The sequence below is a fragment of the Prionailurus bengalensis genome, chromosome C1, assembly GCF_016509475.1.
Source record: "Prionailurus bengalensis isolate Pbe53 chromosome C1, Fcat_Pben_1.1_paternal_pri, whole genome shotgun sequence".
In the NCBI taxonomy this organism is placed as follows: domain Eukaryota; kingdom Metazoa; phylum Chordata; class Mammalia; order Carnivora; family Felidae; genus Prionailurus; species Prionailurus bengalensis.
In genome coordinates this window covers 221,712,984-221,738,489 of record NC_057345.1, presented here as the reverse complement: position 1 = coordinate 221,738,489, position 25,506 = coordinate 221,712,984, and the positions used below count along the sequence as shown (strand labels likewise).

The window sequence follows — 25,506 nt, the reverse complement described above, 5'->3', positions numbered from 1 at the left end:
CCGGGACGATCTCCACATGTGAGGGAGGGGACCTGGCGGGGGCTCACGAGCCTGTCTGTGTCTAGATCTTGAAGGAGCTTCTGTCCCATGGAGCTGACCCCAACCTGCTGCTGACCAGAGGCTTGGGCAACGCCTTGTGTGTCGCCTGTGACCTCACCTATGAGCACCAGAGGAGCATGGACAGCAAGCTGGCCCTGGTGAGGAGTGAGGGGCGAGGCGTGATGGTGTAGGGGTGGCCGAGGAGGGTGGCAGGCCCTAGGGTGTAGGGTCGGGGGGCTGTGTCAGAACCCTCGGTCTAGCCTTCATTCCTCTGTGATGTTCAGATCCTTGAGAAACAGTACAGAGTTCTTGCCTTTTGTGTTCTCTCGTCCTAAAAAATGTGAAGTACAAACCCGCTCAGCAGGCCAGACAGAAGTCCTCTGGCTTAACTCAAGAAAGTCGCGGGCCATCACTCTGGCTGGGCTGCGGGATCGTAGACCTTCTATGCAGAGCGGGCACCGGCCGGGGGTCCTGGTCAGGGACCTGCCGGAAAGGCATCTGGGGGGCCGTGTCCTGGGCGGGGACCCGGGGTGCTGTGTCCGGGCCGTGGACATGGCTCGTTGGTGTCGGCCCTGTTCTTCTAGGTGGGCTCAGTGTGACCAGGAGGCACTCTGTGCTTTGTAGGTCCCGGAAGCCCCGCTGTTCCCTCCGAGTCCCTTCCTGCCTTGCCAGCTGGTTCTGCCGGGCACCGAGGCACGTCCCCTGCTGCCTCCCCCCTCCCCTCCCTGGGCCTTCCACGGCCCTTCCCAGAGAAGTCCCTCCCCACAGCCTCGTGGCGCGGCTCTCGGTGGGCTCCTCCCTGCCCCGGCTCCACCGAGGGTGGCAGCGTGGTTCCCTGCGAGCTGTGAGTGCCAGAGGGGGAAGCCGGAGGCGGAATACGAGACCCTGACTTTCTGGAGGCCGTCGCACTTGACAGAGGCATAACTTTATGTAAAAAGAACCAAGACTCCTCTCCTTTCTTTTCAAACATTTTCGTTTGAATTCTAGTTAACGTACAGCATGAGATTGGCTTGGGGAGGGGAATTCGGTGATTCATCCCTTGCATACGACGCCCAGGGCTCATTCCAACAGGCGCCCTCCTCAACGCCCCTCGCCCATCTGGCCCCGCCCCCACCCCACGTTCTCTATCCTTGAGAGTCTCTGGTGGTTTTTCTCCCTCTCTCCCCCCTTCCCATATGCCCCGCCATTCTGCTTAAATTCCACAGATCAGTGAAATCATACGTTTATTTTTCTCTGACTTATTTCGTTTAGCGTAACACCCTCCAGTTCCGTCTACGTTGTTGCAAAAGGCAAGATTTCCTTCTTGATGGCCGAGTAATAATGTTCCGTTGCATACGACCACACCCTCTTTATCTGTTCATTTAGCTGAAGGACACTTGGGCTCTTTCCCTGGCTTGGCTCTTGTTGATAGGGCCGCTGTACACACTGGGGTGCATGTACCCCTTTGAATCAGTATTTTTGTATCCTTTGGGTAAATACCTACTAGTGCAGTTGCTGGGTAGTTTCTTGAGGACCCTCCTCACCGTTCTCCAGAGCGGCTGCACCAGTTTGCATTCCCACCAACAGTACAAGAGGTTCCCCTCTCTCCGCATCCTTACCGACACCCGTTGTTTCTTGGGTTGTTACTTTTAGCCACTCTGACCGGTGTTTGGATTTGTATTTCCCCGACGATGAGTGATGCGGGGCATCTTGTGTCGGCCCTCTGTCTTCTTTGGAAAAGTAAGACTCCTTTTCTTGAGATCCTATTTCCAGATCCCATTTTGAGGACCCTATTTTGTCCCGAGATTGTCCTCTGAGCACCTGGAAATGCCTGCAGATATGCTTCTGGGGCCTCTCCGTGCTGCGTCCCGGATTCGGGGCTGGGTATTTCCGCTTGGCCCCAACTGTGCTATCTGCTTCCGTGATTGTTTGGCGGGTGGAAGGACTCTCTCTCTTCACCCTTGAATTGTCTCCGCTTTGACCTCGGAGCCTTCCCCTGGTCCCCTCAGCCTCTGATGTCTGCCTTGCTCTCTGGTGCCTCAAGGGGACCCAACACCCCTGTGGGTTCTTGCCCCTGGCCCCAAATCAGCCAACTCAGTTGGTTTTTCAATGACTTAATTACTTAAAATTTATTCACTTAATACTGCCATCGGCAGGCCTTCCTTCCCCTCTGGGTCAGCCCACGTTGCAACTGCATCCTTCACCTTCTCCTGCCCTGACCCGAGCCTGCAGCCGGCTTTCCTCCTCCTCGACCCCTGAGCAAGTCCTTTAAGCCAGCTTCTTGCCCTTGCGACCACAAGGTGTGTCTGTGAGGTGTGAAAAGCCCGGGTGCAGCAGGGAAGACGCAGAGGGGTGGCTTCCTCTCTGTGCTTCCCCAGTGAAAGGCACGCCCCGGTCCCAGCGTCCGCAGCTAAATGCATGCGTCAGTGGGGGGACGTGGGGCTGTCAGGGCTCTGGAACAAGAGAGTCCTTTGGTGCCTCTGGTTCTGGCTGCGAACGCGGTCAGCACATTTGAGGGCAGGCTTGGGGCCTCCCACCCGCCGGCACTGTGCTCTGCTGGCTGTTTGGGGACCGCTGCGCATCTCCGACCGGCGGCCCCACTGGGCTAGGAAGTGGACCATATGCGGTACGGGCGGTGCCGGCCGATGACGGCCCGGTTCGCATCGGGTCATACTGGGCTGCACTGGGCCCGGTGGTTTCGCGGTTTTGTTAAGATGCCGCGCCGAAACTGTAACGCCACGAGACCTCTTCACAGAACTCGCGCCCTCCCTCCTCGGCGTGAGCGGGGGCACCTCTGTTGGGTGCCATTCGCTATGAATGGAACGTGGAGGCCTGTCCCCCAGCCTGAGACCTTGCTGTGGTGGGCGCCAGAGGTCCCTCACGCACGCCTACGAACGGACGCACTGCGTTCGCACGGGTGCGCCCACGCGCCCACAGTCACTGCGCGCCCGGGCCGCGTCGGGATGGGGTGGTGAGCGGCACCGGCCTGGCGTTCGCTCTCCCGTCGCTTCCAGTCTGGGGACCGGGACGGTAACAGACTCAAGTTACAGACCTGCGGCGGCTCCACATGGGGTGTCCGGGGGGCTCCCCGAGGGGTGGCCCAGCCTGTGCTCCGCGCTGACTTCCTAGCCGTGAGGTCGGCAGGTCTCTCCGGTCCGTCTGCTGACTCTCCACACGCCCGGGAGGGTGGCCCCTGGGTAATGTGAGCGACAGTCCTCCTTGCTGGTGGCACCTGCTCTCCTGCTTGGGACCCTGTCCTCGGGGCCACCCTCCCGCCGTCCAGCGAGTGAGCCTCGGAAGCCTCAGGTGACCTGGGTCACAGCACCGGGCACCCTGGTTCCGAATCCTGCTTTCTGCTGGCTGGGGCGTCCGTGCCCGTGTGACACAGGCTCTGTTCTCCACAGATTGACCGGCTCATTGATCACGGGGCTGACATCCTGAACCCTGTGACGCTCACACAGGGGGACAAGGTGGCTGTGGGCACGGCTGTCGATTACGGGTACTTCAGATTCTATCAGGTACGGCTTTACGCGCCTGTTGGCGATAGGGGTAGAGGAGCTGGGGCCGTCGAAGGCTCTCGGGCAAGGCTGGGCCACAGGCCCCTCATGCCTGACGGAAGCCCACCCCTGGCCTTCCGGAAGGGAAGACGTGGGCTCCCCCAGTGCATCCTGCTGGCGTGGCCGCTGGTGTGGCTGCCTGTGCGCCAGCGTTCTGAGCGCTGTTCCGCTTTGCCCCCACCGTTAGGACGTGTGCTCTCTGCCAGTGTCCCCCCCGTGGTGGCCGGCCAGGGCGGGGGCTGGGGCCCCGCGGGTGTCCCCTCCTGTGGTGGCCGGCCAGGGCGGGGGCTGGGGCCCTGCGGTAGGGGGGCGGTAACCTGGCGCTGGGCTGCAGGACCGGAAGATCGCCCACTCTCCTTTCTACGCGCTGACGCCGGTGGACCGGGAGGTCCTCCTGGCCCGGAAGCAGATCCTGGAACACATGGGCTTCCAGCTGCGCCGCGCCGTCTTCGCCAAGGAGAGCCAGTGGGACCCGAAGGTGTTGTACCTGAGCAAAAGAGGTGGGTGTCGGCGGGCACGGCCGCGCGGGCGCAGAACCATCAGCTGAGAGCCGAGCCTGCTTCCCCGGAGCGTGGGGAGCAGTGCGGGGCCGGCCCCTCAGCTCACCGGCCGGCCAGCCACGTCTCCTCTGCGCGACGGAGCGTCCCCAGAAAGGATAGAGTCACATACCCGGGATGGTGGCCTTTGTACCCGTGTCACCGAGGGTCTGGGGTCGTGACCCGCCAGGAGCAGCACAGGTCGCTGCTCTGGCCGCAGTTGGGTAGGAGATGCTCCCCTCTGGATGGCAGCTGCTGCTGGCCATATGCTGCCCTGGCCACCAGGCCTCTGTGCCCAGCACGGCCTGACCTCTGTGCCCCAGCACAGCCTGACCTCTGTGCCCCAGCACGGCCTGACCTCTGTGCCCCAGCACGGCCTGTACTCTGTGCCTCAGAAAGGCCTGACCTCTGTGCCCCAGCACGGCCTGACCTCTGTGCCCCAGAAAGGCCTGACCTCTGTGCCCAGCACGGCCTGTCCTCTGTGCCCCAGAAAGGCCTGACCTCTGTGCCCCAGAAAGGCCTGTCCTCTGTGCCTCAGAAAGGCCTGTCCTCTGTGCCCCAGAAAGGCCTGTCCTCTGTGCCCCAGCACGGCCTGACCTCTGTGCCCCAGAAAGGCCTGTCCTCTGTGCCCCAGAAAGGCCTGTCCTCTGTGCCCCAGCACGGCCTGACCTCTGTGCCCCAGAAAGGCCTGACCTCTGTGCCCCAGAAAGGCCTGACCTCTGTGCCCCAGAAAGGCCTGTCCTCTGTGCCCCAGCACGGCCTGACCTCTGTGCCCCAGAAAGGCCTGACCTCTGTGCCCCAGAAAGGCCTGTCCTCTGTGCCCCAGCACGGCCTGACCTCTGTGCCCCAGAAAGGCCTGACCTCTGTGCCCCAGCACGGCCTGACCTCTGTGCCCCAGAAAGGCCTGACCTCTGTGCCCCAGAAAGGCCTGACCTCTGTGCCCCAGAAAGGCCTGTCCTCTGTGCCCCAGCACGGCCTGACCTCTGTGCCCCAGAAAGGCCTGACCTCTGTGCCCCAGAAAGGCCTGATCTCTGTGCCCCAGAAAGGCCTGTCCTCTGTGGCCCAACACAGATTGACTCCTGTGTCCCAGTCACCCAACCTCTGTGCGCAGGCTGCCTGACCCCTGCAGCCTGAGATTTAAAAAACAGTTTCATTTACGACATCAGTAAGAATAAAATACTTATTAATACACTTAACAAAAGCAGTGCAAAACTTATACTCTGAACACTACATTACTGAAATTAAAGGAGGCCTCGATAAATGGAAAGACATCTCCGTTATCAGAATCCCATTGTCTACTTTGTACAAACCGAGAAGCTAATTTAAAAACTCACACGGAATTCCAAAGGTCCCAGAATAGCTATAGCAATCTCGAAAGAAAAGAACAAAGGTGAAGGACTCACGCTTCCTAAATTCAAAATGACAAACTTACTGCAAAACAATACAAACAGTGTGCACAAAGGCACACACGGAACAATGGATGGGATACAGATCCCGGAAGGAAGCCCACGCGTATGTCCGTTAATTTTCAGCAAGGGTGCCAAGGCTTTTTAGTGAGGGTAAGAACAGACTTTTTAATAAATAGTACTGGGACCGCTGGTTATCCAGACACAAGAGAATGAAGTTTGACCCTACCTCACACCATATACCAAATTTAATTCAATTTGCATCGAAGACCTACATGTGACAGCTTAGACTGCAAGTCTCATCAAAGAAAACATAGGGACAGGGGCACCTGGGTGGCTCAGGCGGTGAAGCGTCCGACTTCGGCTCAGGTCACGATCTCATGGTTCGTGAGTTTGAACCCCGCGTCGGGCTCTGTGCCGACAGCCCGGAGCCTGGAGCCTGCTTCAGATTCTGTGTCTCCTCACTCTCTGCCCCTCCCCTGCTCGTGCTCTGTCTCTCTGTGTCTCAAAAATAAACACTTAAAAAAAGAGAGAGAGAAAGCACAGGGACAAATCTACCTATCCTCAGACTTGGCAATGAATTCCTAGGTATGACACCAAAAGCATAAGTGATGAAAGAAAAAAATGGATAAATTGGATTTCATCAAAATTAAAAACTTTTGTGTTTCAAAGGACACTATCAAGGAAATGAAAAGACAACCAACAATGTGGGAGATATACTTGTATGTAGGGTAAATTTAAACATTTTAGATCTCCGTAATAAAGACAACTGAATTAAGAAGTGGATGGGGCGCCTGAGTGGCTCAGTCGGTTAAGCATCCGACTTTGGCTCAGGTCATGATCTCGTGGTTCATGGGTTCGAGCCCTGGGTCGGGCTTTGTGCGGACAGCGCAGAGCCTGGAGCCTGCTCCGGATTCTGTGTCTCCCTCTCTCTCTGTCCTCCCCCACTTGTCCTCTGTCTCTCTCTCAAAAGTAAATATTAAAAAAAATTTTTTTTAAATGGACAAAGAGTATGAATAGAAATTTCTCCAAAGAAAGATACACAAATGGGCATGAGGCACATGAAAAGATGCTCAACGTCATTAGTCATTGGTGACGGACAAATCAAACTGCACGGAGAGAATCCCTTCGCACCCACCGGGAGGACTGTAATCAAAAGGCAACGCGTGTTGGCGAGGATGTGGAGGAAGCCCTCGTTCGGGGCTCGTGGGAACGTACCACGGTGTAGCCTCTTGGGAGAGCAGTCCAGCTTCCCTCCAATGTTAGTCGTGGAGTCGCCGTATGACCCAGCGACTCCACTCCCAGGAAGAAAGGCGAGAGAAAGGAGAACATGAGTCCACCCAAAACTTGTGCTCCGCTGTCTACAGCAGCAGCATTTACCCAAGTCAGAGGATGGAAAGGACCCCAATATCTGTCAACTGACGGATGGATGAGCAAATTGTGGCACATCCACATGATGGAACGTGACTCACCCGGAAAAAGGAGTGAAGTGCTGCTACGTGCTGCAACGTGTATGCGCCTCAAAAACGTTATTTTCAGCGGAAGAATCTGGTCCCCAGAGACCCCCCCCACACACACACACACTGTATGAGCTCATCCACGTGAAACGTCCAAACTGGGCAGGTGCTCAGAGACGGAGTGGATCGGCGGCTGCCGGGGACTGGACGGCCGGAGAATCACGGCGTGGTGGTTATCGGGCAGGGCTCCAGTTTGGAGTGATGAGCACGTTGGACAGTTGGTCACGGCGATGGCTGCGCACTTGTGGATGTGCTAAGGGCCATTAAACCGTGCACTTGAACGCGTGAATTGGATGGAATGTGGAGGGCATGTCCCCGAAGCCGTTAAAGAGCCCCAGCACTCTACCAAAGAGATGCTCTCTTTTCTCTGCCCGTGTCCTTTGAAACGAGTGGCCGTGATGCTGCGGCACCACGAGATCCCGCGTCCAGCTCGGCTTTGCCGTCACCTCTCCTGGTGCCGCGTGGTGTTCACCACAGTGGCTTTGACTCTGTGTGCACGGTCACGGAGCTGGCTCCCCGGGCCCACGCTCTAGCCCCCGTAGTGGCTGGGGTGCAGCCCTGGCTGCCGGTGGGCGCGGGAGGGACAGGGGAGGAAGGGGGGCCCCCACCTTCTCTGTTCTCGTGGCCGGCAGGTGTCTGTGGGGTTCCTGCCTAATTAGAGGTCAGGCGGCCTTCCTGGGGAGGACTGATGTGCCGTGTAAGGGGAGGAAGGCGGAGAGGTGCAGCGGACCCCCGGTAGTAACTAGGGGGGATCACCGGCCTCTGGCCCCCCGGCTCAGGTGCGTCCCGTTGCCAGCTGCCAGACGGCAGAGCCAGGAGTGTCCGCTCCGGAGAGTATCGTGGGCTGGCCAAGGGCAAAGGAGCCTGGTGGCAGAGGGGCAGGGTGGCCAGGAGGCTGCAGGTGCGAGGCCAAGGATGCAGGAGCAGAGGGGGGCCGAGGGGTGAAGCCCCCCTCCCCAGAGGTCGTGGACTCCTCAACGGCCCCAGGCTCCGCCGTCTCCTCAGACTTGCCTTGGGCTGTGAAAGGCTTGGGGTCCCCCACCCAGTTCCCTGCAGTGCCGGGCGTGGTCTCCCGGCAGGAGGGTGGTTGAGGTGGGCAGCTCAGAGCTCCTCACACCCGAGGGCACCACGGCGTGACTAGGCGGGCCCGCGGGGACTGACACGGTTCTCTGTCCGTGCAGCGGAGCTGACCCCCTACCGCAGGCTGAAGCAGAAAAGCACCAGCCTGTCCAAGGAGCTCCAGTTGGAGGAGCAGGAGCCGTAAGTGGCCGAGGGTGGCGGTGGGCCGGACGGTGTGACCGGCCTGACCCCCTGCCCAGGACGGCGTTGCTGCGTCTGAGCCCTGGGCAACACGGGCCGTGGCTGGAGTCACGGGTGCCCTCCTGGAGCGGCCCGGTGGGGGGTCTGAGCCTGGGCTCCGCTTCTCAGAGACATCTCTGCTGGTGCTGCCCTGCGCCCCTGCGTCCCTCCCAGCCCCTCCCCCACCCGCTCCTCCTCGAGGTCATGGCTCTGCAACCACCCGGCCTTTCCAGAACGGTCTCTTTATAGACGTACCCCTGTGGGCGTCCTGGAAGGTGCCTGCCCAGTGAAGCCTGCTGGGTGAGGTGGGGATGAGGAGCGGGGACAGGCCGGGGGTGCGTCCACCCCGGGGCTGGCCTTGCTCCCGAGGCAGACGGCGTGGGGGAGCCAGGCTCACTCACAGTCGCACGGGGTGCCCGCGGGAGTGTGCTTCCCTCGTGCTGTGGCGCGTCAGGGTCTCTGACGCCACGGCATCGTCTCCTCCGGGCCCTGGAGGCGGGCTTTCCGGCGGCAGGGTGTGTTTCCCGCTCTGACAGGCCCCATCCCTGGACGGGGACTTTGGGTCTTCCGACCGCATGTGAGCGGCCATCCCGTGAGGGGGACGGCAGCTCCGGCGGGGACGGCTGGGAAGGTCCCGGGGCTCGGGCTCGGGCTCGGGCGGGCGCGGACGGCGGGCCCTGCCCCACTGCCCGTGTGGCTCCTTTGCAGGATCCCCTTCTTCAAGTTTTGCCACCAGTGCGGCCGCTCCGTCGGGGTGCGCCTCGTGCCCTGCACCCGCTGCTACGGGATCCTGACCTGTAGCAAGGCCTGTAAGACCAGGGCCTGGGGTGACTTCCACAAGAGGGACTGTGGCAGCCTGTTGGCCATCGGTGAGTCCGGCCGCCGGGCAGGCTGCGTGGGGCCAGCCGTGTGTGAGGACACGGGCACCGGCCCGTGGGGTGGCCGAGCGAGGGGGTCGGTCATTCCCTGAAATCTCTCAGATTCGAGCCACTTCCCACAATTCCCAGACGGGCCTGTTGTGTACACATTGAGCCTACCTGGTCCTTCTCCGGGCGTCATGTGACCGTGGCTCCCCGGAGGTGGGCGTGGCCTGGGCGCCACAGAACTGGCACGTGATCCGGGGGCTCCATGGGACACGTGAGGGGCGTTGCTGGACGCGTGGGGCTCTGCTGGGCACGTGGGGGCTCCGCTGGACACGTGAGGGCTCTTGTGGACGGCGGGGGATCCTTCTGGACACACGGGGGGCTCTGCCGGCCACACGGGGGCTCCACTGGACACGTGGGGGCCCTGGTGGGCACTGGTTTCCCTGGATCACAGGGCACTTGGCCTTGGCGCTGCTTCTGGAAGCTTCCTGCTAGCCCACCCTCCCCGCCTCCCCTCCTTTGGGATGACCTGAGGAGGAGCTACGGGCTCGTGGGTGGCGACGCCACACCGGGGCTCCACGGCCCCGAGGGTGCCAGTGCCGAGCACGGCTGTGTGCAGAGTTGTCCCCTGGCACTTGACCAGGCGGAGGGAGGGCCAGGTGTTGGCTGCCCTTTCTCGGAGCCTGTCTTTGGTGTGGTCGGACAGAGAGGCCGGGCTGATCCCCGCCCTTGGGTCCGTGGCTCTCTGAGCTCTGACTCTCCGTCCTCCACGTTCACCCGCGGTAGAGTGGGGATTTTACTGGTGGGCTCCCGTGGAGTGCGCCTGGATTGGGCAAGGCGTGCAGACTCCGGGCTGGGAAGCCCCCCTCTGAAGAGCTATCACGGCTCACGCTCAGTCCTTGCCACGCGTGCCACACGTGTGTGAGCGTGAAGCCAGGCGTGGCACGGTGGGGTGGGGGGGCTCTCGTCACCCCGTGTGCGGCGGGGAGCGCCGTGTCGCAGGTGGTATAGCCAGCTGGCAGGGCCCACCGGGGGTGGCCCTTCTGCGCCCCTGCCTCCCGGGGGCGGCCCGGGCCCTCACCTCCGTGCTCCCTGCCAGTTCCCGGTCCAGAGGCCCACCTGGAGGAAACGCACCTGCTGGAAGAATCTCAGTAATGGCGTGATGCCCAAGGCCCGGGAGGGCCCTGTGCGGCGGCTGGCGGGGGGGTGGGGGGGGGGCAGGCGGTCTGCACCCATGGGGCTGTGCGTGGCAATGTGTCCCTCCTGGCCTCGCAATAAAGTGGCCCCACTGGGGATGTTTTTAACCCCTTCTGCCTTGCTCCGCCCCTACCCTAGGGTCTCCCTGGCCGTTCCTGCCCGGCGTCTGTCAGGAGACGGGCACGCTGGGTGGATGAGGGTCACGGCTGGAGCGCAGTCCAGACATGACTGTGGGGAGGTCGCTCCTGCGCCCGGGGGGATGTTTGGGGCCCCTTTCCAGGGGCTCCCAGCCCTGGGTCTCCATCGGTTCGGTTCCCGCTCAGAGACTCCAGGCTCCCTGCTCCCTACTGGTGTCTGGGGCGTTCATTTCTTCCATGTGCATTTGCTGAGTGTCTGTGTGGGTCAGGCACGCTCTAGAGGGCACGGTGCATGCGGAATTCACCTGTGACTGAGATGGAGGTGACCGTGGGGGCGCCTGTGGGTCGTCGGCGTGGTTGCAGCGATGCTGGGCCGTGGGTGGTGGGTCTGCCTTCCTGGAGGGGTGGGGGGAAAGGGGCAGTGAGGTCTGAGGACTGGGGGGTGACCGCTCAGAGCACTAGGTGGTGGGCGTGTGCAGGGGGCGGGCAGGTGGGAGGAATGGTTGGGAAAGGGGGGGCACTGAGCCCGCGTGGGGGCCCCAACAAGGCCGGCTTTTGGCTGGTCAAGGCAGCCCTGCCTGGGGCTGTTGTTTTGCCTGATTTCCTTGGTCTCTTGTCAGAGCTGGGGCTCCTTGGTGGCAAGCTGGCCGGGGGGCTCCCAGGCGATGCTCCCGTAAGGGGGTGAGGAAGGCGCCTGGGCAGGAGGAGAAAGGGCCGGAGAGGCACACGACCCCCCCCCCCACGTATCTGAAAGTGGGGGCTCGGTCGATAGGTTCTAAACGTAGCCACAGACATCTTTCTAAGCTATTAAAAGTTTTTCTGCAACATAATTTTCCCCAAATGAAGATGATTTTTATTGTGATGATACATGTGTTTATACACCTATTGTTTAAAAAAGAACGCAACAGGGGCGCTTGGGGGGCTCAGTCGGTTAAGCTTCCGACTTCCGCTCAGGTCTTGATCTCACGGCTCCTGAGTTTGAGCCCCGCGTGGGGCTCTGTGCTGACGGCTTGAGCCCGGAGCCTGCTTCGGATTCGGTCTCCCTCTCTCTCTGCCCCTTAGGGAGCAAATACAAAACAAACGTGAAACGACAGTAAAATAAACCGTTGGAAATCGTCCTGGTCTTACTACTCGGGGATACCCTGCACATAGCAGGTTCTAATCTGTCATTGCGCGTGTGCGCACACGGGTTTTTTCACGCGTCCTTCCATTTGTTTTTAATTAAACGGCCCATTTTGTGACCTCGACCTGCCTTTCTGATGCGCCAGGCGCGTCGCACCATTTCGGCGAGGGAGCGGAGGCAGTTGTGGCGCCCGGTGGCTTCAGGGCTCAGCGGTGGCGCAGTGCTGCGCGCACACCCTCCGCCTCGGTTCACAGAGGTGGTGTTTTCGGGTTTTCGGAGCGCTCTCGTCTTCCGCCTCCTCCTCTTAGCCTGCTTTGAGGCTGGTGAGCGAGTCTACGCCCGGTCGCCCGGTGCCTGGCAAGCGTCGGCAGTAAGTTCGATGTCCCACCTCCCAGGGAGCGCGTGTACGCGGGGAAGTCCTCTGCACACGTGATCCTGTGTTTGGGCTTTTCCTCGTGTTACTGGAGATGCTCGCCCTTCCTGCCTCGGGAGAGGCCTCTTGTGCGGACGACCTTCTCCCAGTTCGAGTTTAGCTGCACGGGGTTTCTCACTCTGTCATCAAATCCGGTCCTTCCGGGTCGGGTTTGGTGGCAGGTCTAGGAAGCCGTCCCCACATGGAGAGGTTACAGGGCCCAGATTTGACAAGCGATCTTCACGCGTTACTGTTTCACCTGTAATTTTCCAGTCAGCCGAGAGTGAATTGTCGTGTAAGATCTGCGAGCCGCCCGGCAAGAACTGTCCCGGAGGCCGAGTGATGACGGGACCCCGGGAACCCTTCGCTTGCCAGCCATGCGTGCCCAGGGTGCTGAGTCCCGGACTGTCCAGGCTGAGGCCCCTGCGGCATTTCTGTTTACCTGTGACGGGTGCCGGCCGTAACTGCACGCAGACGGGGTCTGCCGGGTCAGAAGGCGCCTTGTTGTCCTCGTGTAACTGTTCTGGCGGTCCGGTGTGACTGGGAGGGCGCGGCGTCTGTGCTGGGGGGGCCTCCAGGCGGGGATGTGCCCTCCGGGCCCAGCTTCATAGTTTCCTGTGCAGAGGAGTCACCCCGGCTGCTCTCGGACCTTTCTCTCCCCACCCACTCCTGTGGCAAGTCTGCTCAGCTCTGCCTTCAAAGTTGGCCCCAATCAGGCCACTTCCGGAACCTCCTGCCCCCACTGACCCTTCCCTCCTCTCTGTCCCTGCAGCCACCGAGGCTCCGCGCAGCCACAGGGCCCCCCGCGTTGCTCCCGCATCCACTTGGCGTCTGTCAGAGTCCTTTGCTTGGCTTGCTCCCTGCGCCCGTCGCTCACAGTCCCCCTTACGTCTGCTCCGGAGACCCCTCCCCGCCCCTGCCAGTGCCCTGCCCTCTTTCAAGCATCCCTGTGGCTCCTCCTTTCCCGTTCTCAGACAGCTGCCCAGTGGAGTCCTCTCTGCTTCTGGGTCGACTTGTGCCTTGAGCACTTCCTCTCTGATGGCCATGGGCACCTCAATATAGTAGGGGACAAGATAACCGGATCCCTGGCCCCCGGGAGTCTGTTCTAGAAGGGAGAGCTCTCGTGTGGGAGATACGCCGTGTCTGCCAGACCCCGGGACAGGAACGGTGTTCCCGGGAGAACCTCAGCCGCTGTGAGGCCACCAGCCGGTGGGGACCCCGGCCGCACTGATGGCGGGCCCAGCCGGCCGCTGCACAGGCCCACCTCCCTTGGCACTGGGGCTTTCCCGCTTCCCGTCCTGTCGGGAACAGCCTCTGGGCTGGTGGCAGGGTCTGCGGGTGCCAATGGAGGGTCCAGCGGGGGATCTCGTTCCTTTCTCGTGTCCGCGGCTCGCTCTTTATCCCCTCCGGGGCCCACGTGAGCTGGCAGCGTGGCGGCCTTGTGTCGACGGGAAAGGTTTGCCACCACCAGTTTCTTAAAAGGATGGAGATGCGTCTTACGGAAAGGTACACCGAAGTTAGTTACTCCAGCTTGAGTCTTTGCCTCCGGACGTCACTTAACCCATTCATCTGTCTGTCCAGTCCCCGTGCTGCCTGCGTGTGTTTTCACGTATGTGTGAGGCGCCCCCGCCTCGCCCGGTCTCCCCACCGCCGGCGACGCTCAGGCCTGCCTCTGTCACCCAGACATCCTGCTCATCAGGAATCCGGTGCCTTCCGTCTTCAGAAAATGCTGAAGCAGCCGCCTCTCACCTCGCCCTTCTTTGCTGGGCACCGAGGCATGGGCGGGGCAGGGCGGGGCGGGGGCATGCCTGCTCAGCCCCGGCTCTGTACCAGTTCCGTGTGGGGGCTGTGGAGACACTGGCCCCGGTGGACATGCAGTGCGTCCTCTGACCCCTCCCAGAGCAGGTGCGTCCCAGCCAGCAGCCGCCCGTCACGTCCTGAGTGCCGGGGGCCGCCGGGCTGGTCTTCTGACTCTCAGGGACAGCTCGGACCTTCGCTGTCCCTGCGGTCGGCTTTCCCCACTATCGGCCGAGCTGTTTCTGCTCCACCTCAAGTAGAAGCTGGACACTGCCAGAGTGTGGAGCGAGGAGGGGGCCCCCCTGGTTGCCTGTCCTGGAGGGTCCTGCAGAGTTCAGCTCCCTCCTCAGAAGGTTCTGTGATGTCGCTGAGCCCCTCTACCTGCTTCCCTCTGAGCACGAGGTGCCCCGGAGGCCCAGCTGCCGTGGGTGGACCCGCCTCCCCTCTCCTCTGGCTGCAGTGTGCACGCCCTTTGGCTCTCTGCGAACGTGGGAGTTCTGGTCACTCAGGCCCTGCTGCAGCGTGCACGTCCCAGGAGGAGGAGGAGGCCTGTACCCAGGCCAGGCCCTGTGCTGAGCCACCACCTGTCTCCCTGCTGGCCTGCGCCCGAGGACCTTTGAGGCCCCTGCTTTGTGGGCTCCTCTTGTCATTGGGGGTCTGGCACCCCTGGGACTGTCAGTCACATGCTCAAGGCGGAGAAGAGGTGCACGTGCCCAAGTCACACAGGGGAGGAACACTCAGGTCTTCTGTGCTTCAGGGCGCTGCTGGGCGTGGGAGGAACGTGGTGGGGGTGTGCGGTCAGCGGGGACAGCGTGCGGGGCCTGGTGACTCGCGAGGACCTAGACACCGTGGAGGAGGCGGCCTTGGAAGGCCCGGCTGGAGTCCGTCTGGGGGCTCCGCTGAGCGTCAGGGCCGTGAGGGCAGGAGTGGAGGCCAGCGGGCGGTGGGCGTGGGAGGGACGGGTGCTCAGGGGAAGGGCCTGGTGGGACGGGCAGAGCTCGGCACAGAAATGCCCGGCACGTGGGGGGCACCCGCGGGAACCGGGCCACAGAGAGTGCCCACGGTGGCTCACGGGAGATGTGGCAGAGCCCTTGGGGTGGACGTGGCCCGTGATGGACGATGACCGGGACACGAGCTTGCGCTGGGGGCGGGGAGTGGTCTCAGGGCTCTGCCGTGGGAAGAGGGCTTGCCCCCAGGACTGGGGAGGGGGAGCCCGGAGCGTGGGACTTTCTCCTGCCCTGCTGGACCATGGAGGGTGCGTGTCTCTGTGCGTGGATGTGCGTAGACGGCTGCTTGCTGAGTAGGCAGAGTGCTGGACTTGACAGGCAGCTGACTCAGGCAGCTCTCGAGGGGCCAGTTTGCTGAGAGCGGTCCGGGGCTAGCCCACCTGCCCCGCCCTCCGGTCCTCCAGCTTGTGTGTGCTCACCCGTCCCGCCCCTTGCTCCCGTCTTCCCGCCCCTCCAGGCTCTACTCAGCCACCCCCCTGGGCCCTTGGGGTCCTCTCGCAGGCTGGGAAACAGGTGGCCTGCCCCAGCCCCGGCGGGCCGCACTGGGAGTCGAGGTGGGGCAGGTGGGGGCAGGACAGCAGAGGTGCGGGTTGTCACAGGGTGACCAGATGGCGGCCTCAGGGCGAGCTTGGAGGCGCCTGTGGCTCTAGACGGAGTTGGGCTGTGGCAGAGCCCAGAGCAGGTTTAAGAGACGGTCAGGAGGACAGTGGGTGAGGGAGGGAGGCTCAGGCTGGGGAGCTGGCCAGCAGGACGGGGGGCGAACGGTGGCTGCAGCAGGTGCGCTCTGGGGGAGGTAGGGTCCAGGAGGGGACCCTGCACCAGGGGACGGGTGCAGGGGGGTGCTGGGCCTCACTTATCAAGGGAGCCGATGGAGCCGGGCAAAGATGATGGTCTTCAGGGTGCGGGGAGGGGCAGAGGTGCAGTGGGAGGGCCAGTGCTGGGGAGGTGGAGGGACCAGCCCCGTCGCCACCGCCCCCTCCCCAGGCCTTCCATACCTGGGCTCTTGGGAGAGCGGGCAGAGCCCCGAGGGGCGGCCGGGTAAGGTCAAGGGAGCCTTGGGAGGAGACCCCCAGGAAGCCGGGAACGGGGGTGGTTCGGGGAGCCTGAGAGGGGAGCGGCCAGAGATGAGCTTGGGACGGAGAGGGACGGTCGGTCCGGAATGTTGGCGATGGACACAGAAGGCCTGGAACCCGTGTTTGTCAGGGTTCCGCCCGGAACCCAGCGTTCTGTGACTGCTGCAGAGATGGTGTTGGGGTGGCCAGGTGCATCCTGGGAAGGACACCGAAAACCCAGGGCCGGGAGCCTGGGTTCCTTCCCAGCCACAGAGCGGAGGCACCGCTCCCCCCGTCCCTTGGAGCCTGGCGAGCCAGCACCTGCCCCTGTCCCCTTCCTCTGGCCGTGTCCACAGACTGACCACAGGCCAGGGTGGCCAGCTTCGTTTTGTTTGTGGTTTGGGCCCTTTTATTTTAAAGAGCCGCCCCTCCTTCCCAAAGTGTCAAGGCTCTGCAAAACCTGGCTCTGACCTGGCTCAACACTGCACATCTTAAAAAATCAACAAAATAACAAGAGGAGCCCCTGACACACACACACACACCCCCCCCCCGGCCCAGACGTCCACACGGAGCTCTGCTCCTCTGATGGCTGGTTTTTCCAGAAGGGAACCGAGGTGCAGTGAGGCCTTCCGTCTCCTCCCTCGTGAGGTTCTCTTTTCATTCCTGTCCCTAACAGACTCATGGGATTGCTTTCCACTGTGAGACTTTTCACATGTATTCAATTTTTATTTATTGAATTATTTTATTTTATTTATTTATTATTATTATCAATTTATCAATTATTATTTATTGGCCATTTGGAGTCCCCTGTCTGTGATTTAGCTCTGTGTGTGTGTGTGTGTGTGTGTGTCTTTGCCCACCGTTTTCTACGCGATTGCCTTTTCCCTTGATGGTAGAAGCTTCTTACATATTCCACGGCCTGCATTTCCGCGTCTGGTCTTTCTGGCGCAGGACCGAAGGCTGACCCGGCCGCGGCCGGCCACCTCATCTTTGCGTGTCTGGGAAAGGTCGCTTCACCCTTAGCTCACGCTGTCCTGTTGTCTTGCCCGTGTTCCGAAGCGTCGCTTTCCACATTTTTGTCCGTGTTCCTTCCCGATAGATTTGTTGTTGCCAGTGTGACGTAGGGGCCCTGTTTTCTCTTTCCCCTTGTGGCTGGTCCGTGGCCCAGCACCATTTATTTCGTGCCCTCTTCTCCCCCAGCCCCTGGCAGCTGCTCGTGTGCTCCCTCCCTACAGACTCGCCTTTTCCACAATTTCATCCTGAGGGACTCAAACCGCAAGGTCTTCCGTAGCCTGGGGGCTGCATTCAGGCTGACAGCCAGGGGGCCGGTGCAGTGGGGCTTTATCTCTATGGTGGGGGGGGGCTCAGCCCCCCCCCCCCCCCCCCCCCGAGGCCTGGAATTACTGCCAACCCGCCTCCTGGGGGGTGCCCGCCTCCTGTGGGGAGGTCTCTACCTCCTGTAGGGGGTTCCTAGCCTCCTGTAGAGTCTTGCCTTCTGGGGGAGGGGGTCCTCACCTCCTGTGGGCGTCCCTACCTCTTGTGGGTGGTTCCCTGCTTTCGCAGGGGTCCTGTGGGGGGTCCCTAGCCTCCTGTGGGGTCCTGCCTGCTGTGGGGGGTCCCCACCTCAGCTTCTGTTGGTGCTTTCCCGTCTTTTGTTTTCTTTTAAACAACGGACGCGTTCTAACCTGACGATTTCCATCTCTTTCTCTGGGATGCCACACAACACCGAATTTGTAGACTGGTTGTCCTCTTACCCGTGTTCTCAGGCTATGGCTCTGGGCGCTGGGTGTTCTTGGCATGTTGCAGGTTTTCATTTGAGTTCCCATCACGGGGCATTTGTCGCTCCCTCTCCCGTGATCAGAGGGAGCCCCGTTTCTGGGCGGAGCCCTGGCAACACAGCTCTCTCAGCCCGTCTGGCCAGCAGAGAGCTGCTGCTCCTGTGTCCAGGCTGCCCTGGGTTGGCTCCAGCACCCCCCCCCACCCCCCAGGGGCATTTGTGTCTGCCCCACCCCCACACTCCGCGTGGCCTACAGGGACCCTCACTCAGGTGACCTCAGACGGCTCCTGACTCTGTAAATGTCCTTGACTCGTCCCGCATCCTGAGGTGTCTGCGGAGTGGGGGGTGGGGGTGGGGGGGTCATTGCAGTCGAGCCACCGTGCGGCTGTGACATTTCAACGCCAGACATTTCCCAGTATTTTCTCCCGCTTGGGACAGTGGTCGACGTGGCTGTGTATTTTGAGGTTCCCGAGAGGGTCCTGGCTGGCTGGTTTCTCTGCTTTCCCAGGTGGGGCCCTGCAGTGCGCGCAAGCTAGAAATGTCTCCCAGCCTCAGGGCCGCGTGAGGGGTGGAGGGATGTGCTTAGAGCCACCACTGCCGCCCTTCACAGGCCGCGGCACCTGCCCCGGCCTCGGCCCGCACCCTCGACGGCTCCGACTTGTGACTTGCCACCTGGCTTGTTTCCAGAAGGAACCTAGCCCCTGGTTTGTCTTTCCACTTTCACTAGGGTATGGGGTGAGAGAATCTGTTCTCTATTCTGAACGAGAGAGCTAGCACTTTGATTATAAATGTGACTTCTGTCTCCAGGTGAAGGAAGGCTGGTGTCACCTGGACGGGAGCAGAGCGTGTGCCCCGTGTGTCCCCTGCAGAGCCCCACTCTGGCCTGCCTGGGCCGCCACGAGGGGCTACGCAGCAGCTGGCCGCTCTCTGCCAGCGGTGGGGGTGGGGGGTGGTCTGGATGCCGGTGGCTTCCTGGATTCCCCGGAGGAATGAATTGGGACCAAGAGCCAGGGAGGGGGCTCTCCTCGACCATCACCTGGCCGGCTGTGGGCGGGGTGGACCCTCCCCACCTGCCCCCCCCGCCGTCAGCTGTCCTGTGCTGACGTCCACCTCACTTGGGTCCTCTCTCCCCAGCAAGGAAAACGCATCCGGCTGGGCGCACACCCAACTTCCAGAAGACCTCGAAGCATCTGGGCAAGGAGGCGAGCCAGAAGCCGGAGGCTCCGAAGCCACCACGCCAGTTAAAAGGCTTCTATTCCACGTACAGCCACGAATGACTGTCTAGAGAGACCCATCTGCCCCCTCAGGGAGGGAGGCCTTCGCCCCCACCCTCACCTCCTGGGAGGAGCTAGACCAGGGGCCACCCCGGGAACCCTGGGAGGCCGGCGACTGAGCCCACAGCCTCTGCTCTGTAGGGGAGGCCGGCGTATGGCCCAGGGGCCATGGAGGAGCCGCAGGCCCTGGAGAGGCCCCCCCCCCCCCCACTCCGCGCCGGGGCCGCGTCTTCCCTCCCAGGACGCACTGCCCGGCTAAGAGTCCTGGGCCGGGGGGGCCGCTGGTTCCTCAGCACTCCAGGCCCGTGGGGACAGAGAGGCTGTGCTGAATGCCTGCCAGGCCCACCAGTGTGGCCGCAGTTCCCAAATAAAGTGGCCCTTTAAGGCAGCTCCAGCTTCCGTGTTGGCCTCCAGGCTCTGGCCGAGGAGCTGGTCACGAGGTCCCGCGCTGCCTGTGGTACCGGGTCGCAGGGCACCCCGTGGGGGTGGTGATGGGGCCCGGCAGCTGTGCTCCAGCGATGATGCAGGACTCCGCTTGGTGCGGTCTGGTGAGGTGGCAACAGACTGGACCGTCAGGATGTCCAGCCAGGCCCGGCCTCACAGAGCTGGTCCCCACTTGGCGGGAGCTGGAACCTTCCTGGGACACGCATCAGGATGCGTGTCCAGGGCAGGGAAGGAGCAGACAGCAGGTGGGTCCAGGCCTCTTCCGTCTGGCTGGCACTGAGCGGGCACAGGGCGGGCCTCCGAGACGCGGACCCTGCAGCCCGGGGGCTATGCCGCCTGGCGCGGTCTGTGTCCAAGCCCTCCCCCACCCCCCAAGACGCCGCCCCGAGTCACGTCTGCTGTGCACAGCCCACGGACACATGCTCACCCCCGAGCTGGGCAGGATGGGGCCACCACAGCCACACGAGCTCTCCAACCTTTTATTCGTACAAGGACTCAAGAGCATGTGACGCCAGGTGACACCGTGCAGGGGGACACAGCAGGCCTGGCTACGGCCCGGCCAGCAACTGTGCTGGGGCCGCCCCCTCCAGAGAGGCACACAGGGTGGGGACGCCCACGCGCGGCCAAGGCTGCCATACGGGCACGTGGGCGGCCGCTGCCCCAGAGCCCCCGAGAGTCCAGCTGGCCTTTGCCTGCTGGGAAGGAGGCCCCAAGCCCAGCCCTCTGGGGTGGCAGGAGCAGAGTTATCACGAGGTGGGGGTGCCCGTGGGGGAGCGCTGCCCGGCGGGGCACAGGCTGGGGGCCCTGACCAGCGCAGGACGCAAGGCAAAGCAGCTCGAAATGGCCTTGTCGGGTCCCGGTGCTGGCTAGGACTGCTGTGCCCGGCCACGGGGCTCAGCATCCGACAGACCCGTGAGGGTCCCCTTGCCTGAGCCCCTCTCTGGCAGGGTCCAGCCCCCTCCCCAGGACCCACAGCAGCTAGGGCCCAGGAGGGAGGGAGGATGGCAGGGGCCGGGGCCGGGGCCGGACAGCCTGAGTGAGCAGGGGTGCACCCAGGTCCGGGAAGCCCAGGTGCCTCCAAGCTCTGGGAGTAGCTGAAAAGCAGCTCTGAGTGAACAGGTGGAAAGCGTCTGTGAATGTATGTAAGTTTGGAAAAGCCCTTAACTGTCAAAGCCCCCTCCCGGGCCCCCTGCAGCTGGTGGGCTCAGGAAGGGCCAGGCCTCCTGGCCGGGCTCAAGTTTCACTGGCCTCCCTGCATCCTGTGGCCATGTGTCCCCTCCAGCCCTGCCTGCCCCACCTCGAGCTGGGGGCCGCAGGCCTGGGGGCGGTGAGAGGCAGAGCACGGGCAGGCAGCTCCTGCAGGCGGCCACAAGTCCCCGTGCAGGCGTGGGGCCCGTGTTTGAAGGGGGCACCCAGCCTGCTCTCCCGGGATGGCCAGGACCGGCACCCCCAGCCTCACGTGAAGGTCAACCAAGGGCGGGGCCTGGAAGTGGCGAGGCCGTGCCCATAAGGCCCACCTGTGTGCCCCAGACCCTCGTAGCCAGTCCTTGTCCAGACAGACTCATCGGCAAGGGTGCCTTCCCAGTCAGAAGTCGCCCTGACGCTGAGGGCCTCGGGAGGCGGGGTTGGGGGGGGGGGGGCACGGCATCACGGGGGCCTGGCTGAGTCAGAAGGGTTCATGCATAATCTCAAAGCCCCTGCTAGACCCCGGATGGCAGAAACCCTGATGCCCTCCCAGGGATTCTTAGGCATCCAGGGGTGGGCTTTGCTTTCTGACACACGGAGCCCGGAAGTTCTGGGCAGGAGGAGGCAGGAGAGGAAGGCACAGGCTCGCACTCTCCAGCGGGACGCTGCTCGGGGAGCTGGGGGAGAGGTGCGGGCAGGCAGGCGGGAGGTGGCCACCGGCATCCCCCAGGTCCCTGAAATACATGGCTTTTGGGGACATTGTTCCCGGCTGACCTGAGGCCCTCATACAAAATTAAAAGCCAGGGTGGCCGGCAGGACCAGGGCCCCCTGCCCCACCCCAGCACAGTCCCAGAGCCGGGGCCCCTCACTGTCCCTCCCTGTCCTGCCCCCGGGCCTCTAGGCCCAGCAGAATTAAATATCGTCTGTTTTGCGTTTTGGCAAAGTCAGTTCTTGGCCTCGGTCCCTGGGGCCTGCGGCGGTTACCGCCACGTGGGCCTGGCGGCCGAGAGGACCAGGGAGAGGAGCAGCATTAGGGACACGCAGGGCCGGGGGCAGCCGGAGGCGGAGGTCTTCTGGCCCTCCCGCTCTGACAGGCCCGGGAGGGCGTGGGTCAGGGTCGTCCGTGGGCTGGAGCTTTTCTTGCTGACTCTCCGGCCACAGAGGTCGTCGGGGCAGCTATCCCCGCTGCCCGAGCCACTGCTGTCGTCACCTGGGGAGGAGAGGAGGCTCCAGCAGGCCCGCCCCACCGTGAGGGGACCCCGGGCACAGCAACCGTCCACACGGGCCTCCCGCGGTCGGCTGTGCCAGTGCCAGCTCGGCCCTGAGCTCCCCGACCTGCCCGGGGCCTGCCGGGTCCGTATGGACATCCTGGCCAGGCCCAGCTGTGCTTGGGGACACACGGGTGGGGCCTGCTTGGTGTCTGTGTCCAGACAGCAGCAGCATCTCCCTGCCACCGTGGGGGCCTGGGGGCTGGAAGGGTCTCTCCAGGGCACCCTGGCCCGGCCCCGCCCCCGCCCCCCCGCCCCGCCCCCAGGGCCCCGCCCCCGTCCCCAGCCCCGCCCCCAGGGCCCCGCCCGCACTGGCGTCCTGGAAGTCCACGTCGTTGCCGTTGTAGGCGCTGCGAAGCCGGTTGGTCATGACCTTCAGCTGCATGATCTGTTGGCGGACCGTCATGTCGGGCTTGGTGATGTCCACCTCCACCTCAGGGTTGTTGATCTGATTGGCCAGGCCATCACCCATCACTTCCGGGAGGTACCTGCGGGCCAAGGGCAGGCCCTGGGTCACGGCCTGGTCCCTGCCAAGGGGCAATACCCTGGCACGCCCTCCCACACCCCTCTTCTCCTGTCCAGGTGCTGGCAAGCTCGAGACCCCCAGTGGCCTCTCAGGGGCCGATGGGAGCCCACAGTCGCGGGGCGCGGGCACACAGAGCACGGTACACGCTGCCGGGAGCTGGCCCGGGTGAGGGTTTCCTGTGTCCTACTGCGTGTCTGGGGTCGGGCACGGCCCTGCGCACACAGCACTTGGTGCCGCAGGCCACACAGGCCCAGGTGAGGGCGCGAAGGGGGGCCGGCCTGTGGCCAGCCAGGCGGCAGCACCTACCGGCCCTTGGCCATGCCGTTCCAGCAGCGGTCGTCACTGGCGGTGCTCATGGCCATCTTCTCGCTGCACAGCATCCCCGGGAGGCTGATCCAGAAGTCCTGGGCATCTCGGAGCTGTGCCTTGGCCTCGGAGACCTGCAGGGCGGGAGTCAGACCACGGGGCGCCCTGCTCGGCCTGCCCTCCCCTCCCCTCCCCTGTCCACCCAGGGCCCGGCGGGCTGAGGACCGCTCACCAGCTTCTCCAGTGAGCCCGTGGGGGGCCTCTCCTGTAGCACCAGCTTGCCCCGGCGCTGCTTCTGCTCAGGCCCAGAGCTCTGGGGGTTCACCTTGGGGTTCCCACAGCCCTGGATGACCTGGGGGAAGACCGTAGGGGTCCTGCGGGGGCACGAGGCCACATCCGGGATGCCACTCCACGCCCACCGCACCCTCCTGCCCGCACCTTGGCTGTGAGCGTATCCCTGTTGTCCTGGAGGGCGTTGATGGCTTCTGCGAGCCACAAATGCACACTGCCGATGACGCTTTCCGCACCCGACGGGCCCCAGAACTTGTCGGTGATGAGCACCATGGAGTCTGGGACAGGCGTGGGCACACGCACAGAGGGCATTTGGTAAGTATGCACGCCAGCCAGGCCGTGTCCACACGTGAGCTCACGCGTGTGCTGATACGCACGCGTGCCGGCCGGCCAGGGGTCCGTGGGTGAACGTGTTAGTTCCTGTGTGTCGGCATGCACGCGTGTTGGGCACACGCGTGTGGAAGCTCACGTGTGCTGGCACATACTGAACTGGCCCACCGTGGGCGGGTGCTAGTTCACACGTGTGGGTGAGTCTCACGCATCAGCACATGTGAGCGTGTACACGGGTCAGCCTGCGGGGTCAGCACAGTTAGGACTTACCGGTGCCGGAGCGCGGGCACGCTGGCCCACCTGACGTCAGCAGCGTCAGCTCACATGTATTGATGTGGATGCGTGTGGGCCCCCCACGTGTCGGCACGTGCACAGGCCGGCTGGCCCACCGCATGCGGTGGCCCGCCTTAGGTCACGTTCATGTGGGCACGTATGCGTGAGGGGGCCCTTGCTCAGCGGGGAAGGGCGAGGAACTAGGACCCCGCAGGGCTCCATCCCAGGCAGCAGCCTGCACTCAGAATGGCCTCCCTGTCTCTTGACCCCGGGTCACCCTCCTCCCAGGGCCTCTGGCCAGGCACTCCCGAGGACAGGACTGGCTTTGTCCCTGCTCTGCTCTGGCGCGTGGTGGCAGCGAGGGCTCACCCAGAAGGTTCCTCCACTCGGCGTCGAGGTCGGCCTGGTTGGCCAGGCAGCCTTTGAGCACATTGCGGCAGTAATCAGGGCAGGGCCGGGCGCCGGGGACCCCCAGGCAGTGCGCGCAGTAGACCAGCTTCATGACGGCCCTCGAGCACTCCGGGCCCAGGGGCACCTGCGGAGCCAAGGCAGCCTGAGCCCAGCCCCGCAGCTGGGCGTGCCCAGCCCCCCAAGGGGCCCCGGGCTGGAAGGCTCTGGACAGAAGTCAGGAGGCCTCAGTTCTGCCCCACCCACAGTGGGACCTCCGCCTGGCCCCGGCCCTTCTTGGGGAGCCCCTCTCTTCTCAGATGATCAAGCAGGCCACGGGTCGTGGGACCACTCATCCTAATGACTGCTACCGTCCTAGTGAGCGACTCCCTGGAACACTGCCGTCACCAAGCCTCACGGGGGAGCGTGAATAGGTCTGTGTGCCACGCGCACGAGGGGACTGAGGCTCAGGGCTGGGAGGAGGACCCGCTAAAGGACGCCAGCTGGAGGCAGAGAGGCGGCTCACACCCAGGGCTGTGTGGCTCGGAGGCCGATGCCCTCCCCCTCCCCGGTTTGCCACCAGGGGGTCTGACTCCAGCTGCCTCTTTGGGGACGGGCCTGCTGGCCCTCGAGGCCTCAGGCCCCGGCCTGCTCTGGCCTCCGAGCCAGTTGCCCTTTCGACTCCCGGCCCCTGACCCCGCCGTCGACTCGGCATCTAGCCCCACACCTTCTCCCTTCTGGTCCCGCATGGGACCCAGGCTGGCTGAGGATGGGACCGCCCGGCTGCCCCCACCGGAGCTCAGGATCTCAGTCGCGGGACATTGGGACGTGCTGTAGGCGGGGCAGGGAGCCGGGCCAGGAGACCCCGGGGGCACGGGGCGGGGCCGAGATGCAAAGCAGCGGGGGGCGGGGCCGAAGGGTGGGGGGGGGTGGGCCGCCAAGCGCACCTGGGCCACCTTCCGGATCACGTCACTGGCCACGCCCAGGCCCTGCACGAAGGCGCGAGCTGCCACGAAGGCGCGGGTGGCGCGCAGGCGCAGCTCGCGCGGGGCCTCCCCGAAGGGCCGCAGCGCCTCGGCCTGCTTGCCCAGACAGTCCAGGTAGTCGTCGGGCAGCAGCAGCTGCGGGTGCAGCTGCCTGAAGAGGCGCTCCAGCAGGCGGGCCCAGAACTCGGCCAGCGTCTCCTCCAGGTGCAGGTTTGCGCCGCGGTAGTAGAGGCGCAGCTCCGAGTACAGGTCCCGGAAGGCCCTGGCGCTCTGCGTGTACAGCTCCCCGAAGGCGCCGGGGAAGGTGTCCTGCAGCGCCCGCTCCGACTCGTTCAGCAGGTGCTGGAAGTGATCTGGGCCAGTGGGGGGAGGGGGGGGGTGCGGTGAGGCCTCCTGGGGGTGGGGGGGTGGTGAGGCCTCCCGGGGCCTCCTGTCCCCACCCCACCCCCGCACACCCCCTTCGCTGTGGAGGCCAGGCCGGGATTCAGGGGGCTCTGGCCCAGACCCCCGATGCCCCTAGGACTTCTAAGACCTCCCC

At 63.5% G+C, this 25,506-nt stretch overlaps 2 protein-coding genes across 7 annotated transcripts in view; one reads left to right on the top strand and one right to left on the bottom strand.

Moving 5' to 3' along the window:
- The window catches only part of ANKMY1 (ankyrin repeat and MYND domain containing 1), a 43,299-nt gene extending 23,939 nt beyond the window's left edge, over positions 1 to 19,360 (top strand). For 2 of the 6 annotated variants that reach the window (XM_043578361.1, XM_043578364.1), the window contains exons 13-18: positions 66 to 197; positions 3,423 to 3,536; positions 3,910 to 4,075; positions 8,216 to 8,294; positions 9,042 to 9,202; positions 18,833 to 19,360. In XM_043578361.1, the coding sequence (XP_043434296.1) occupies positions 66 to 197; positions 3,423 to 3,536; positions 3,910 to 4,075; positions 8,216 to 8,294; positions 9,042 to 9,202; positions 18,833 to 18,975 (795 nt within the window). In that variant the 3' untranslated portion in view covers positions 18,976 to 19,360. Of the gene's footprint in view, positions 1 to 65; positions 198 to 3,422; positions 3,537 to 3,909; positions 4,076 to 8,215; positions 8,295 to 9,041; positions 9,203 to 10,295; positions 10,501 to 12,338; positions 12,512 to 18,832 lie in introns of those variants that run through there. The other 4 variants (XM_043578363.1, XM_043578362.1, XM_043578365.1 and 1 more) reach the window with 4 other exon arrangements.
- A 521-nt stretch (positions 19,361 to 19,881) lies between these two features.
- Positions 19,882 to 25,506, bottom strand: part of GPC1 (glypican 1) — a 29,217-nt gene continuing 23,592 nt past the window's right edge. Inside the window, exons 3-9 of the mRNA XM_043578367.1 lie at positions 24,930 to 25,321; positions 23,965 to 24,130; positions 23,140 to 23,270; positions 22,934 to 23,053; positions 22,702 to 22,835; positions 22,182 to 22,357; positions 19,882 to 21,811 (exon numbers count right to left, since the gene is read on the bottom strand). Of these exons, the coding sequence (XP_043434302.1) occupies positions 21,582 to 21,811; positions 22,182 to 22,357; positions 22,702 to 22,835; positions 22,934 to 23,053; positions 23,140 to 23,270; positions 23,965 to 24,130; positions 24,930 to 25,321 (1,349 nt within the window). The 3' untranslated portion in view covers positions 19,882 to 21,581. The remainder of the gene's footprint in view (positions 21,812 to 22,181; positions 22,358 to 22,701; positions 22,836 to 22,933; positions 23,054 to 23,139; positions 23,271 to 23,964; positions 24,131 to 24,929; positions 25,322 to 25,506) is intronic.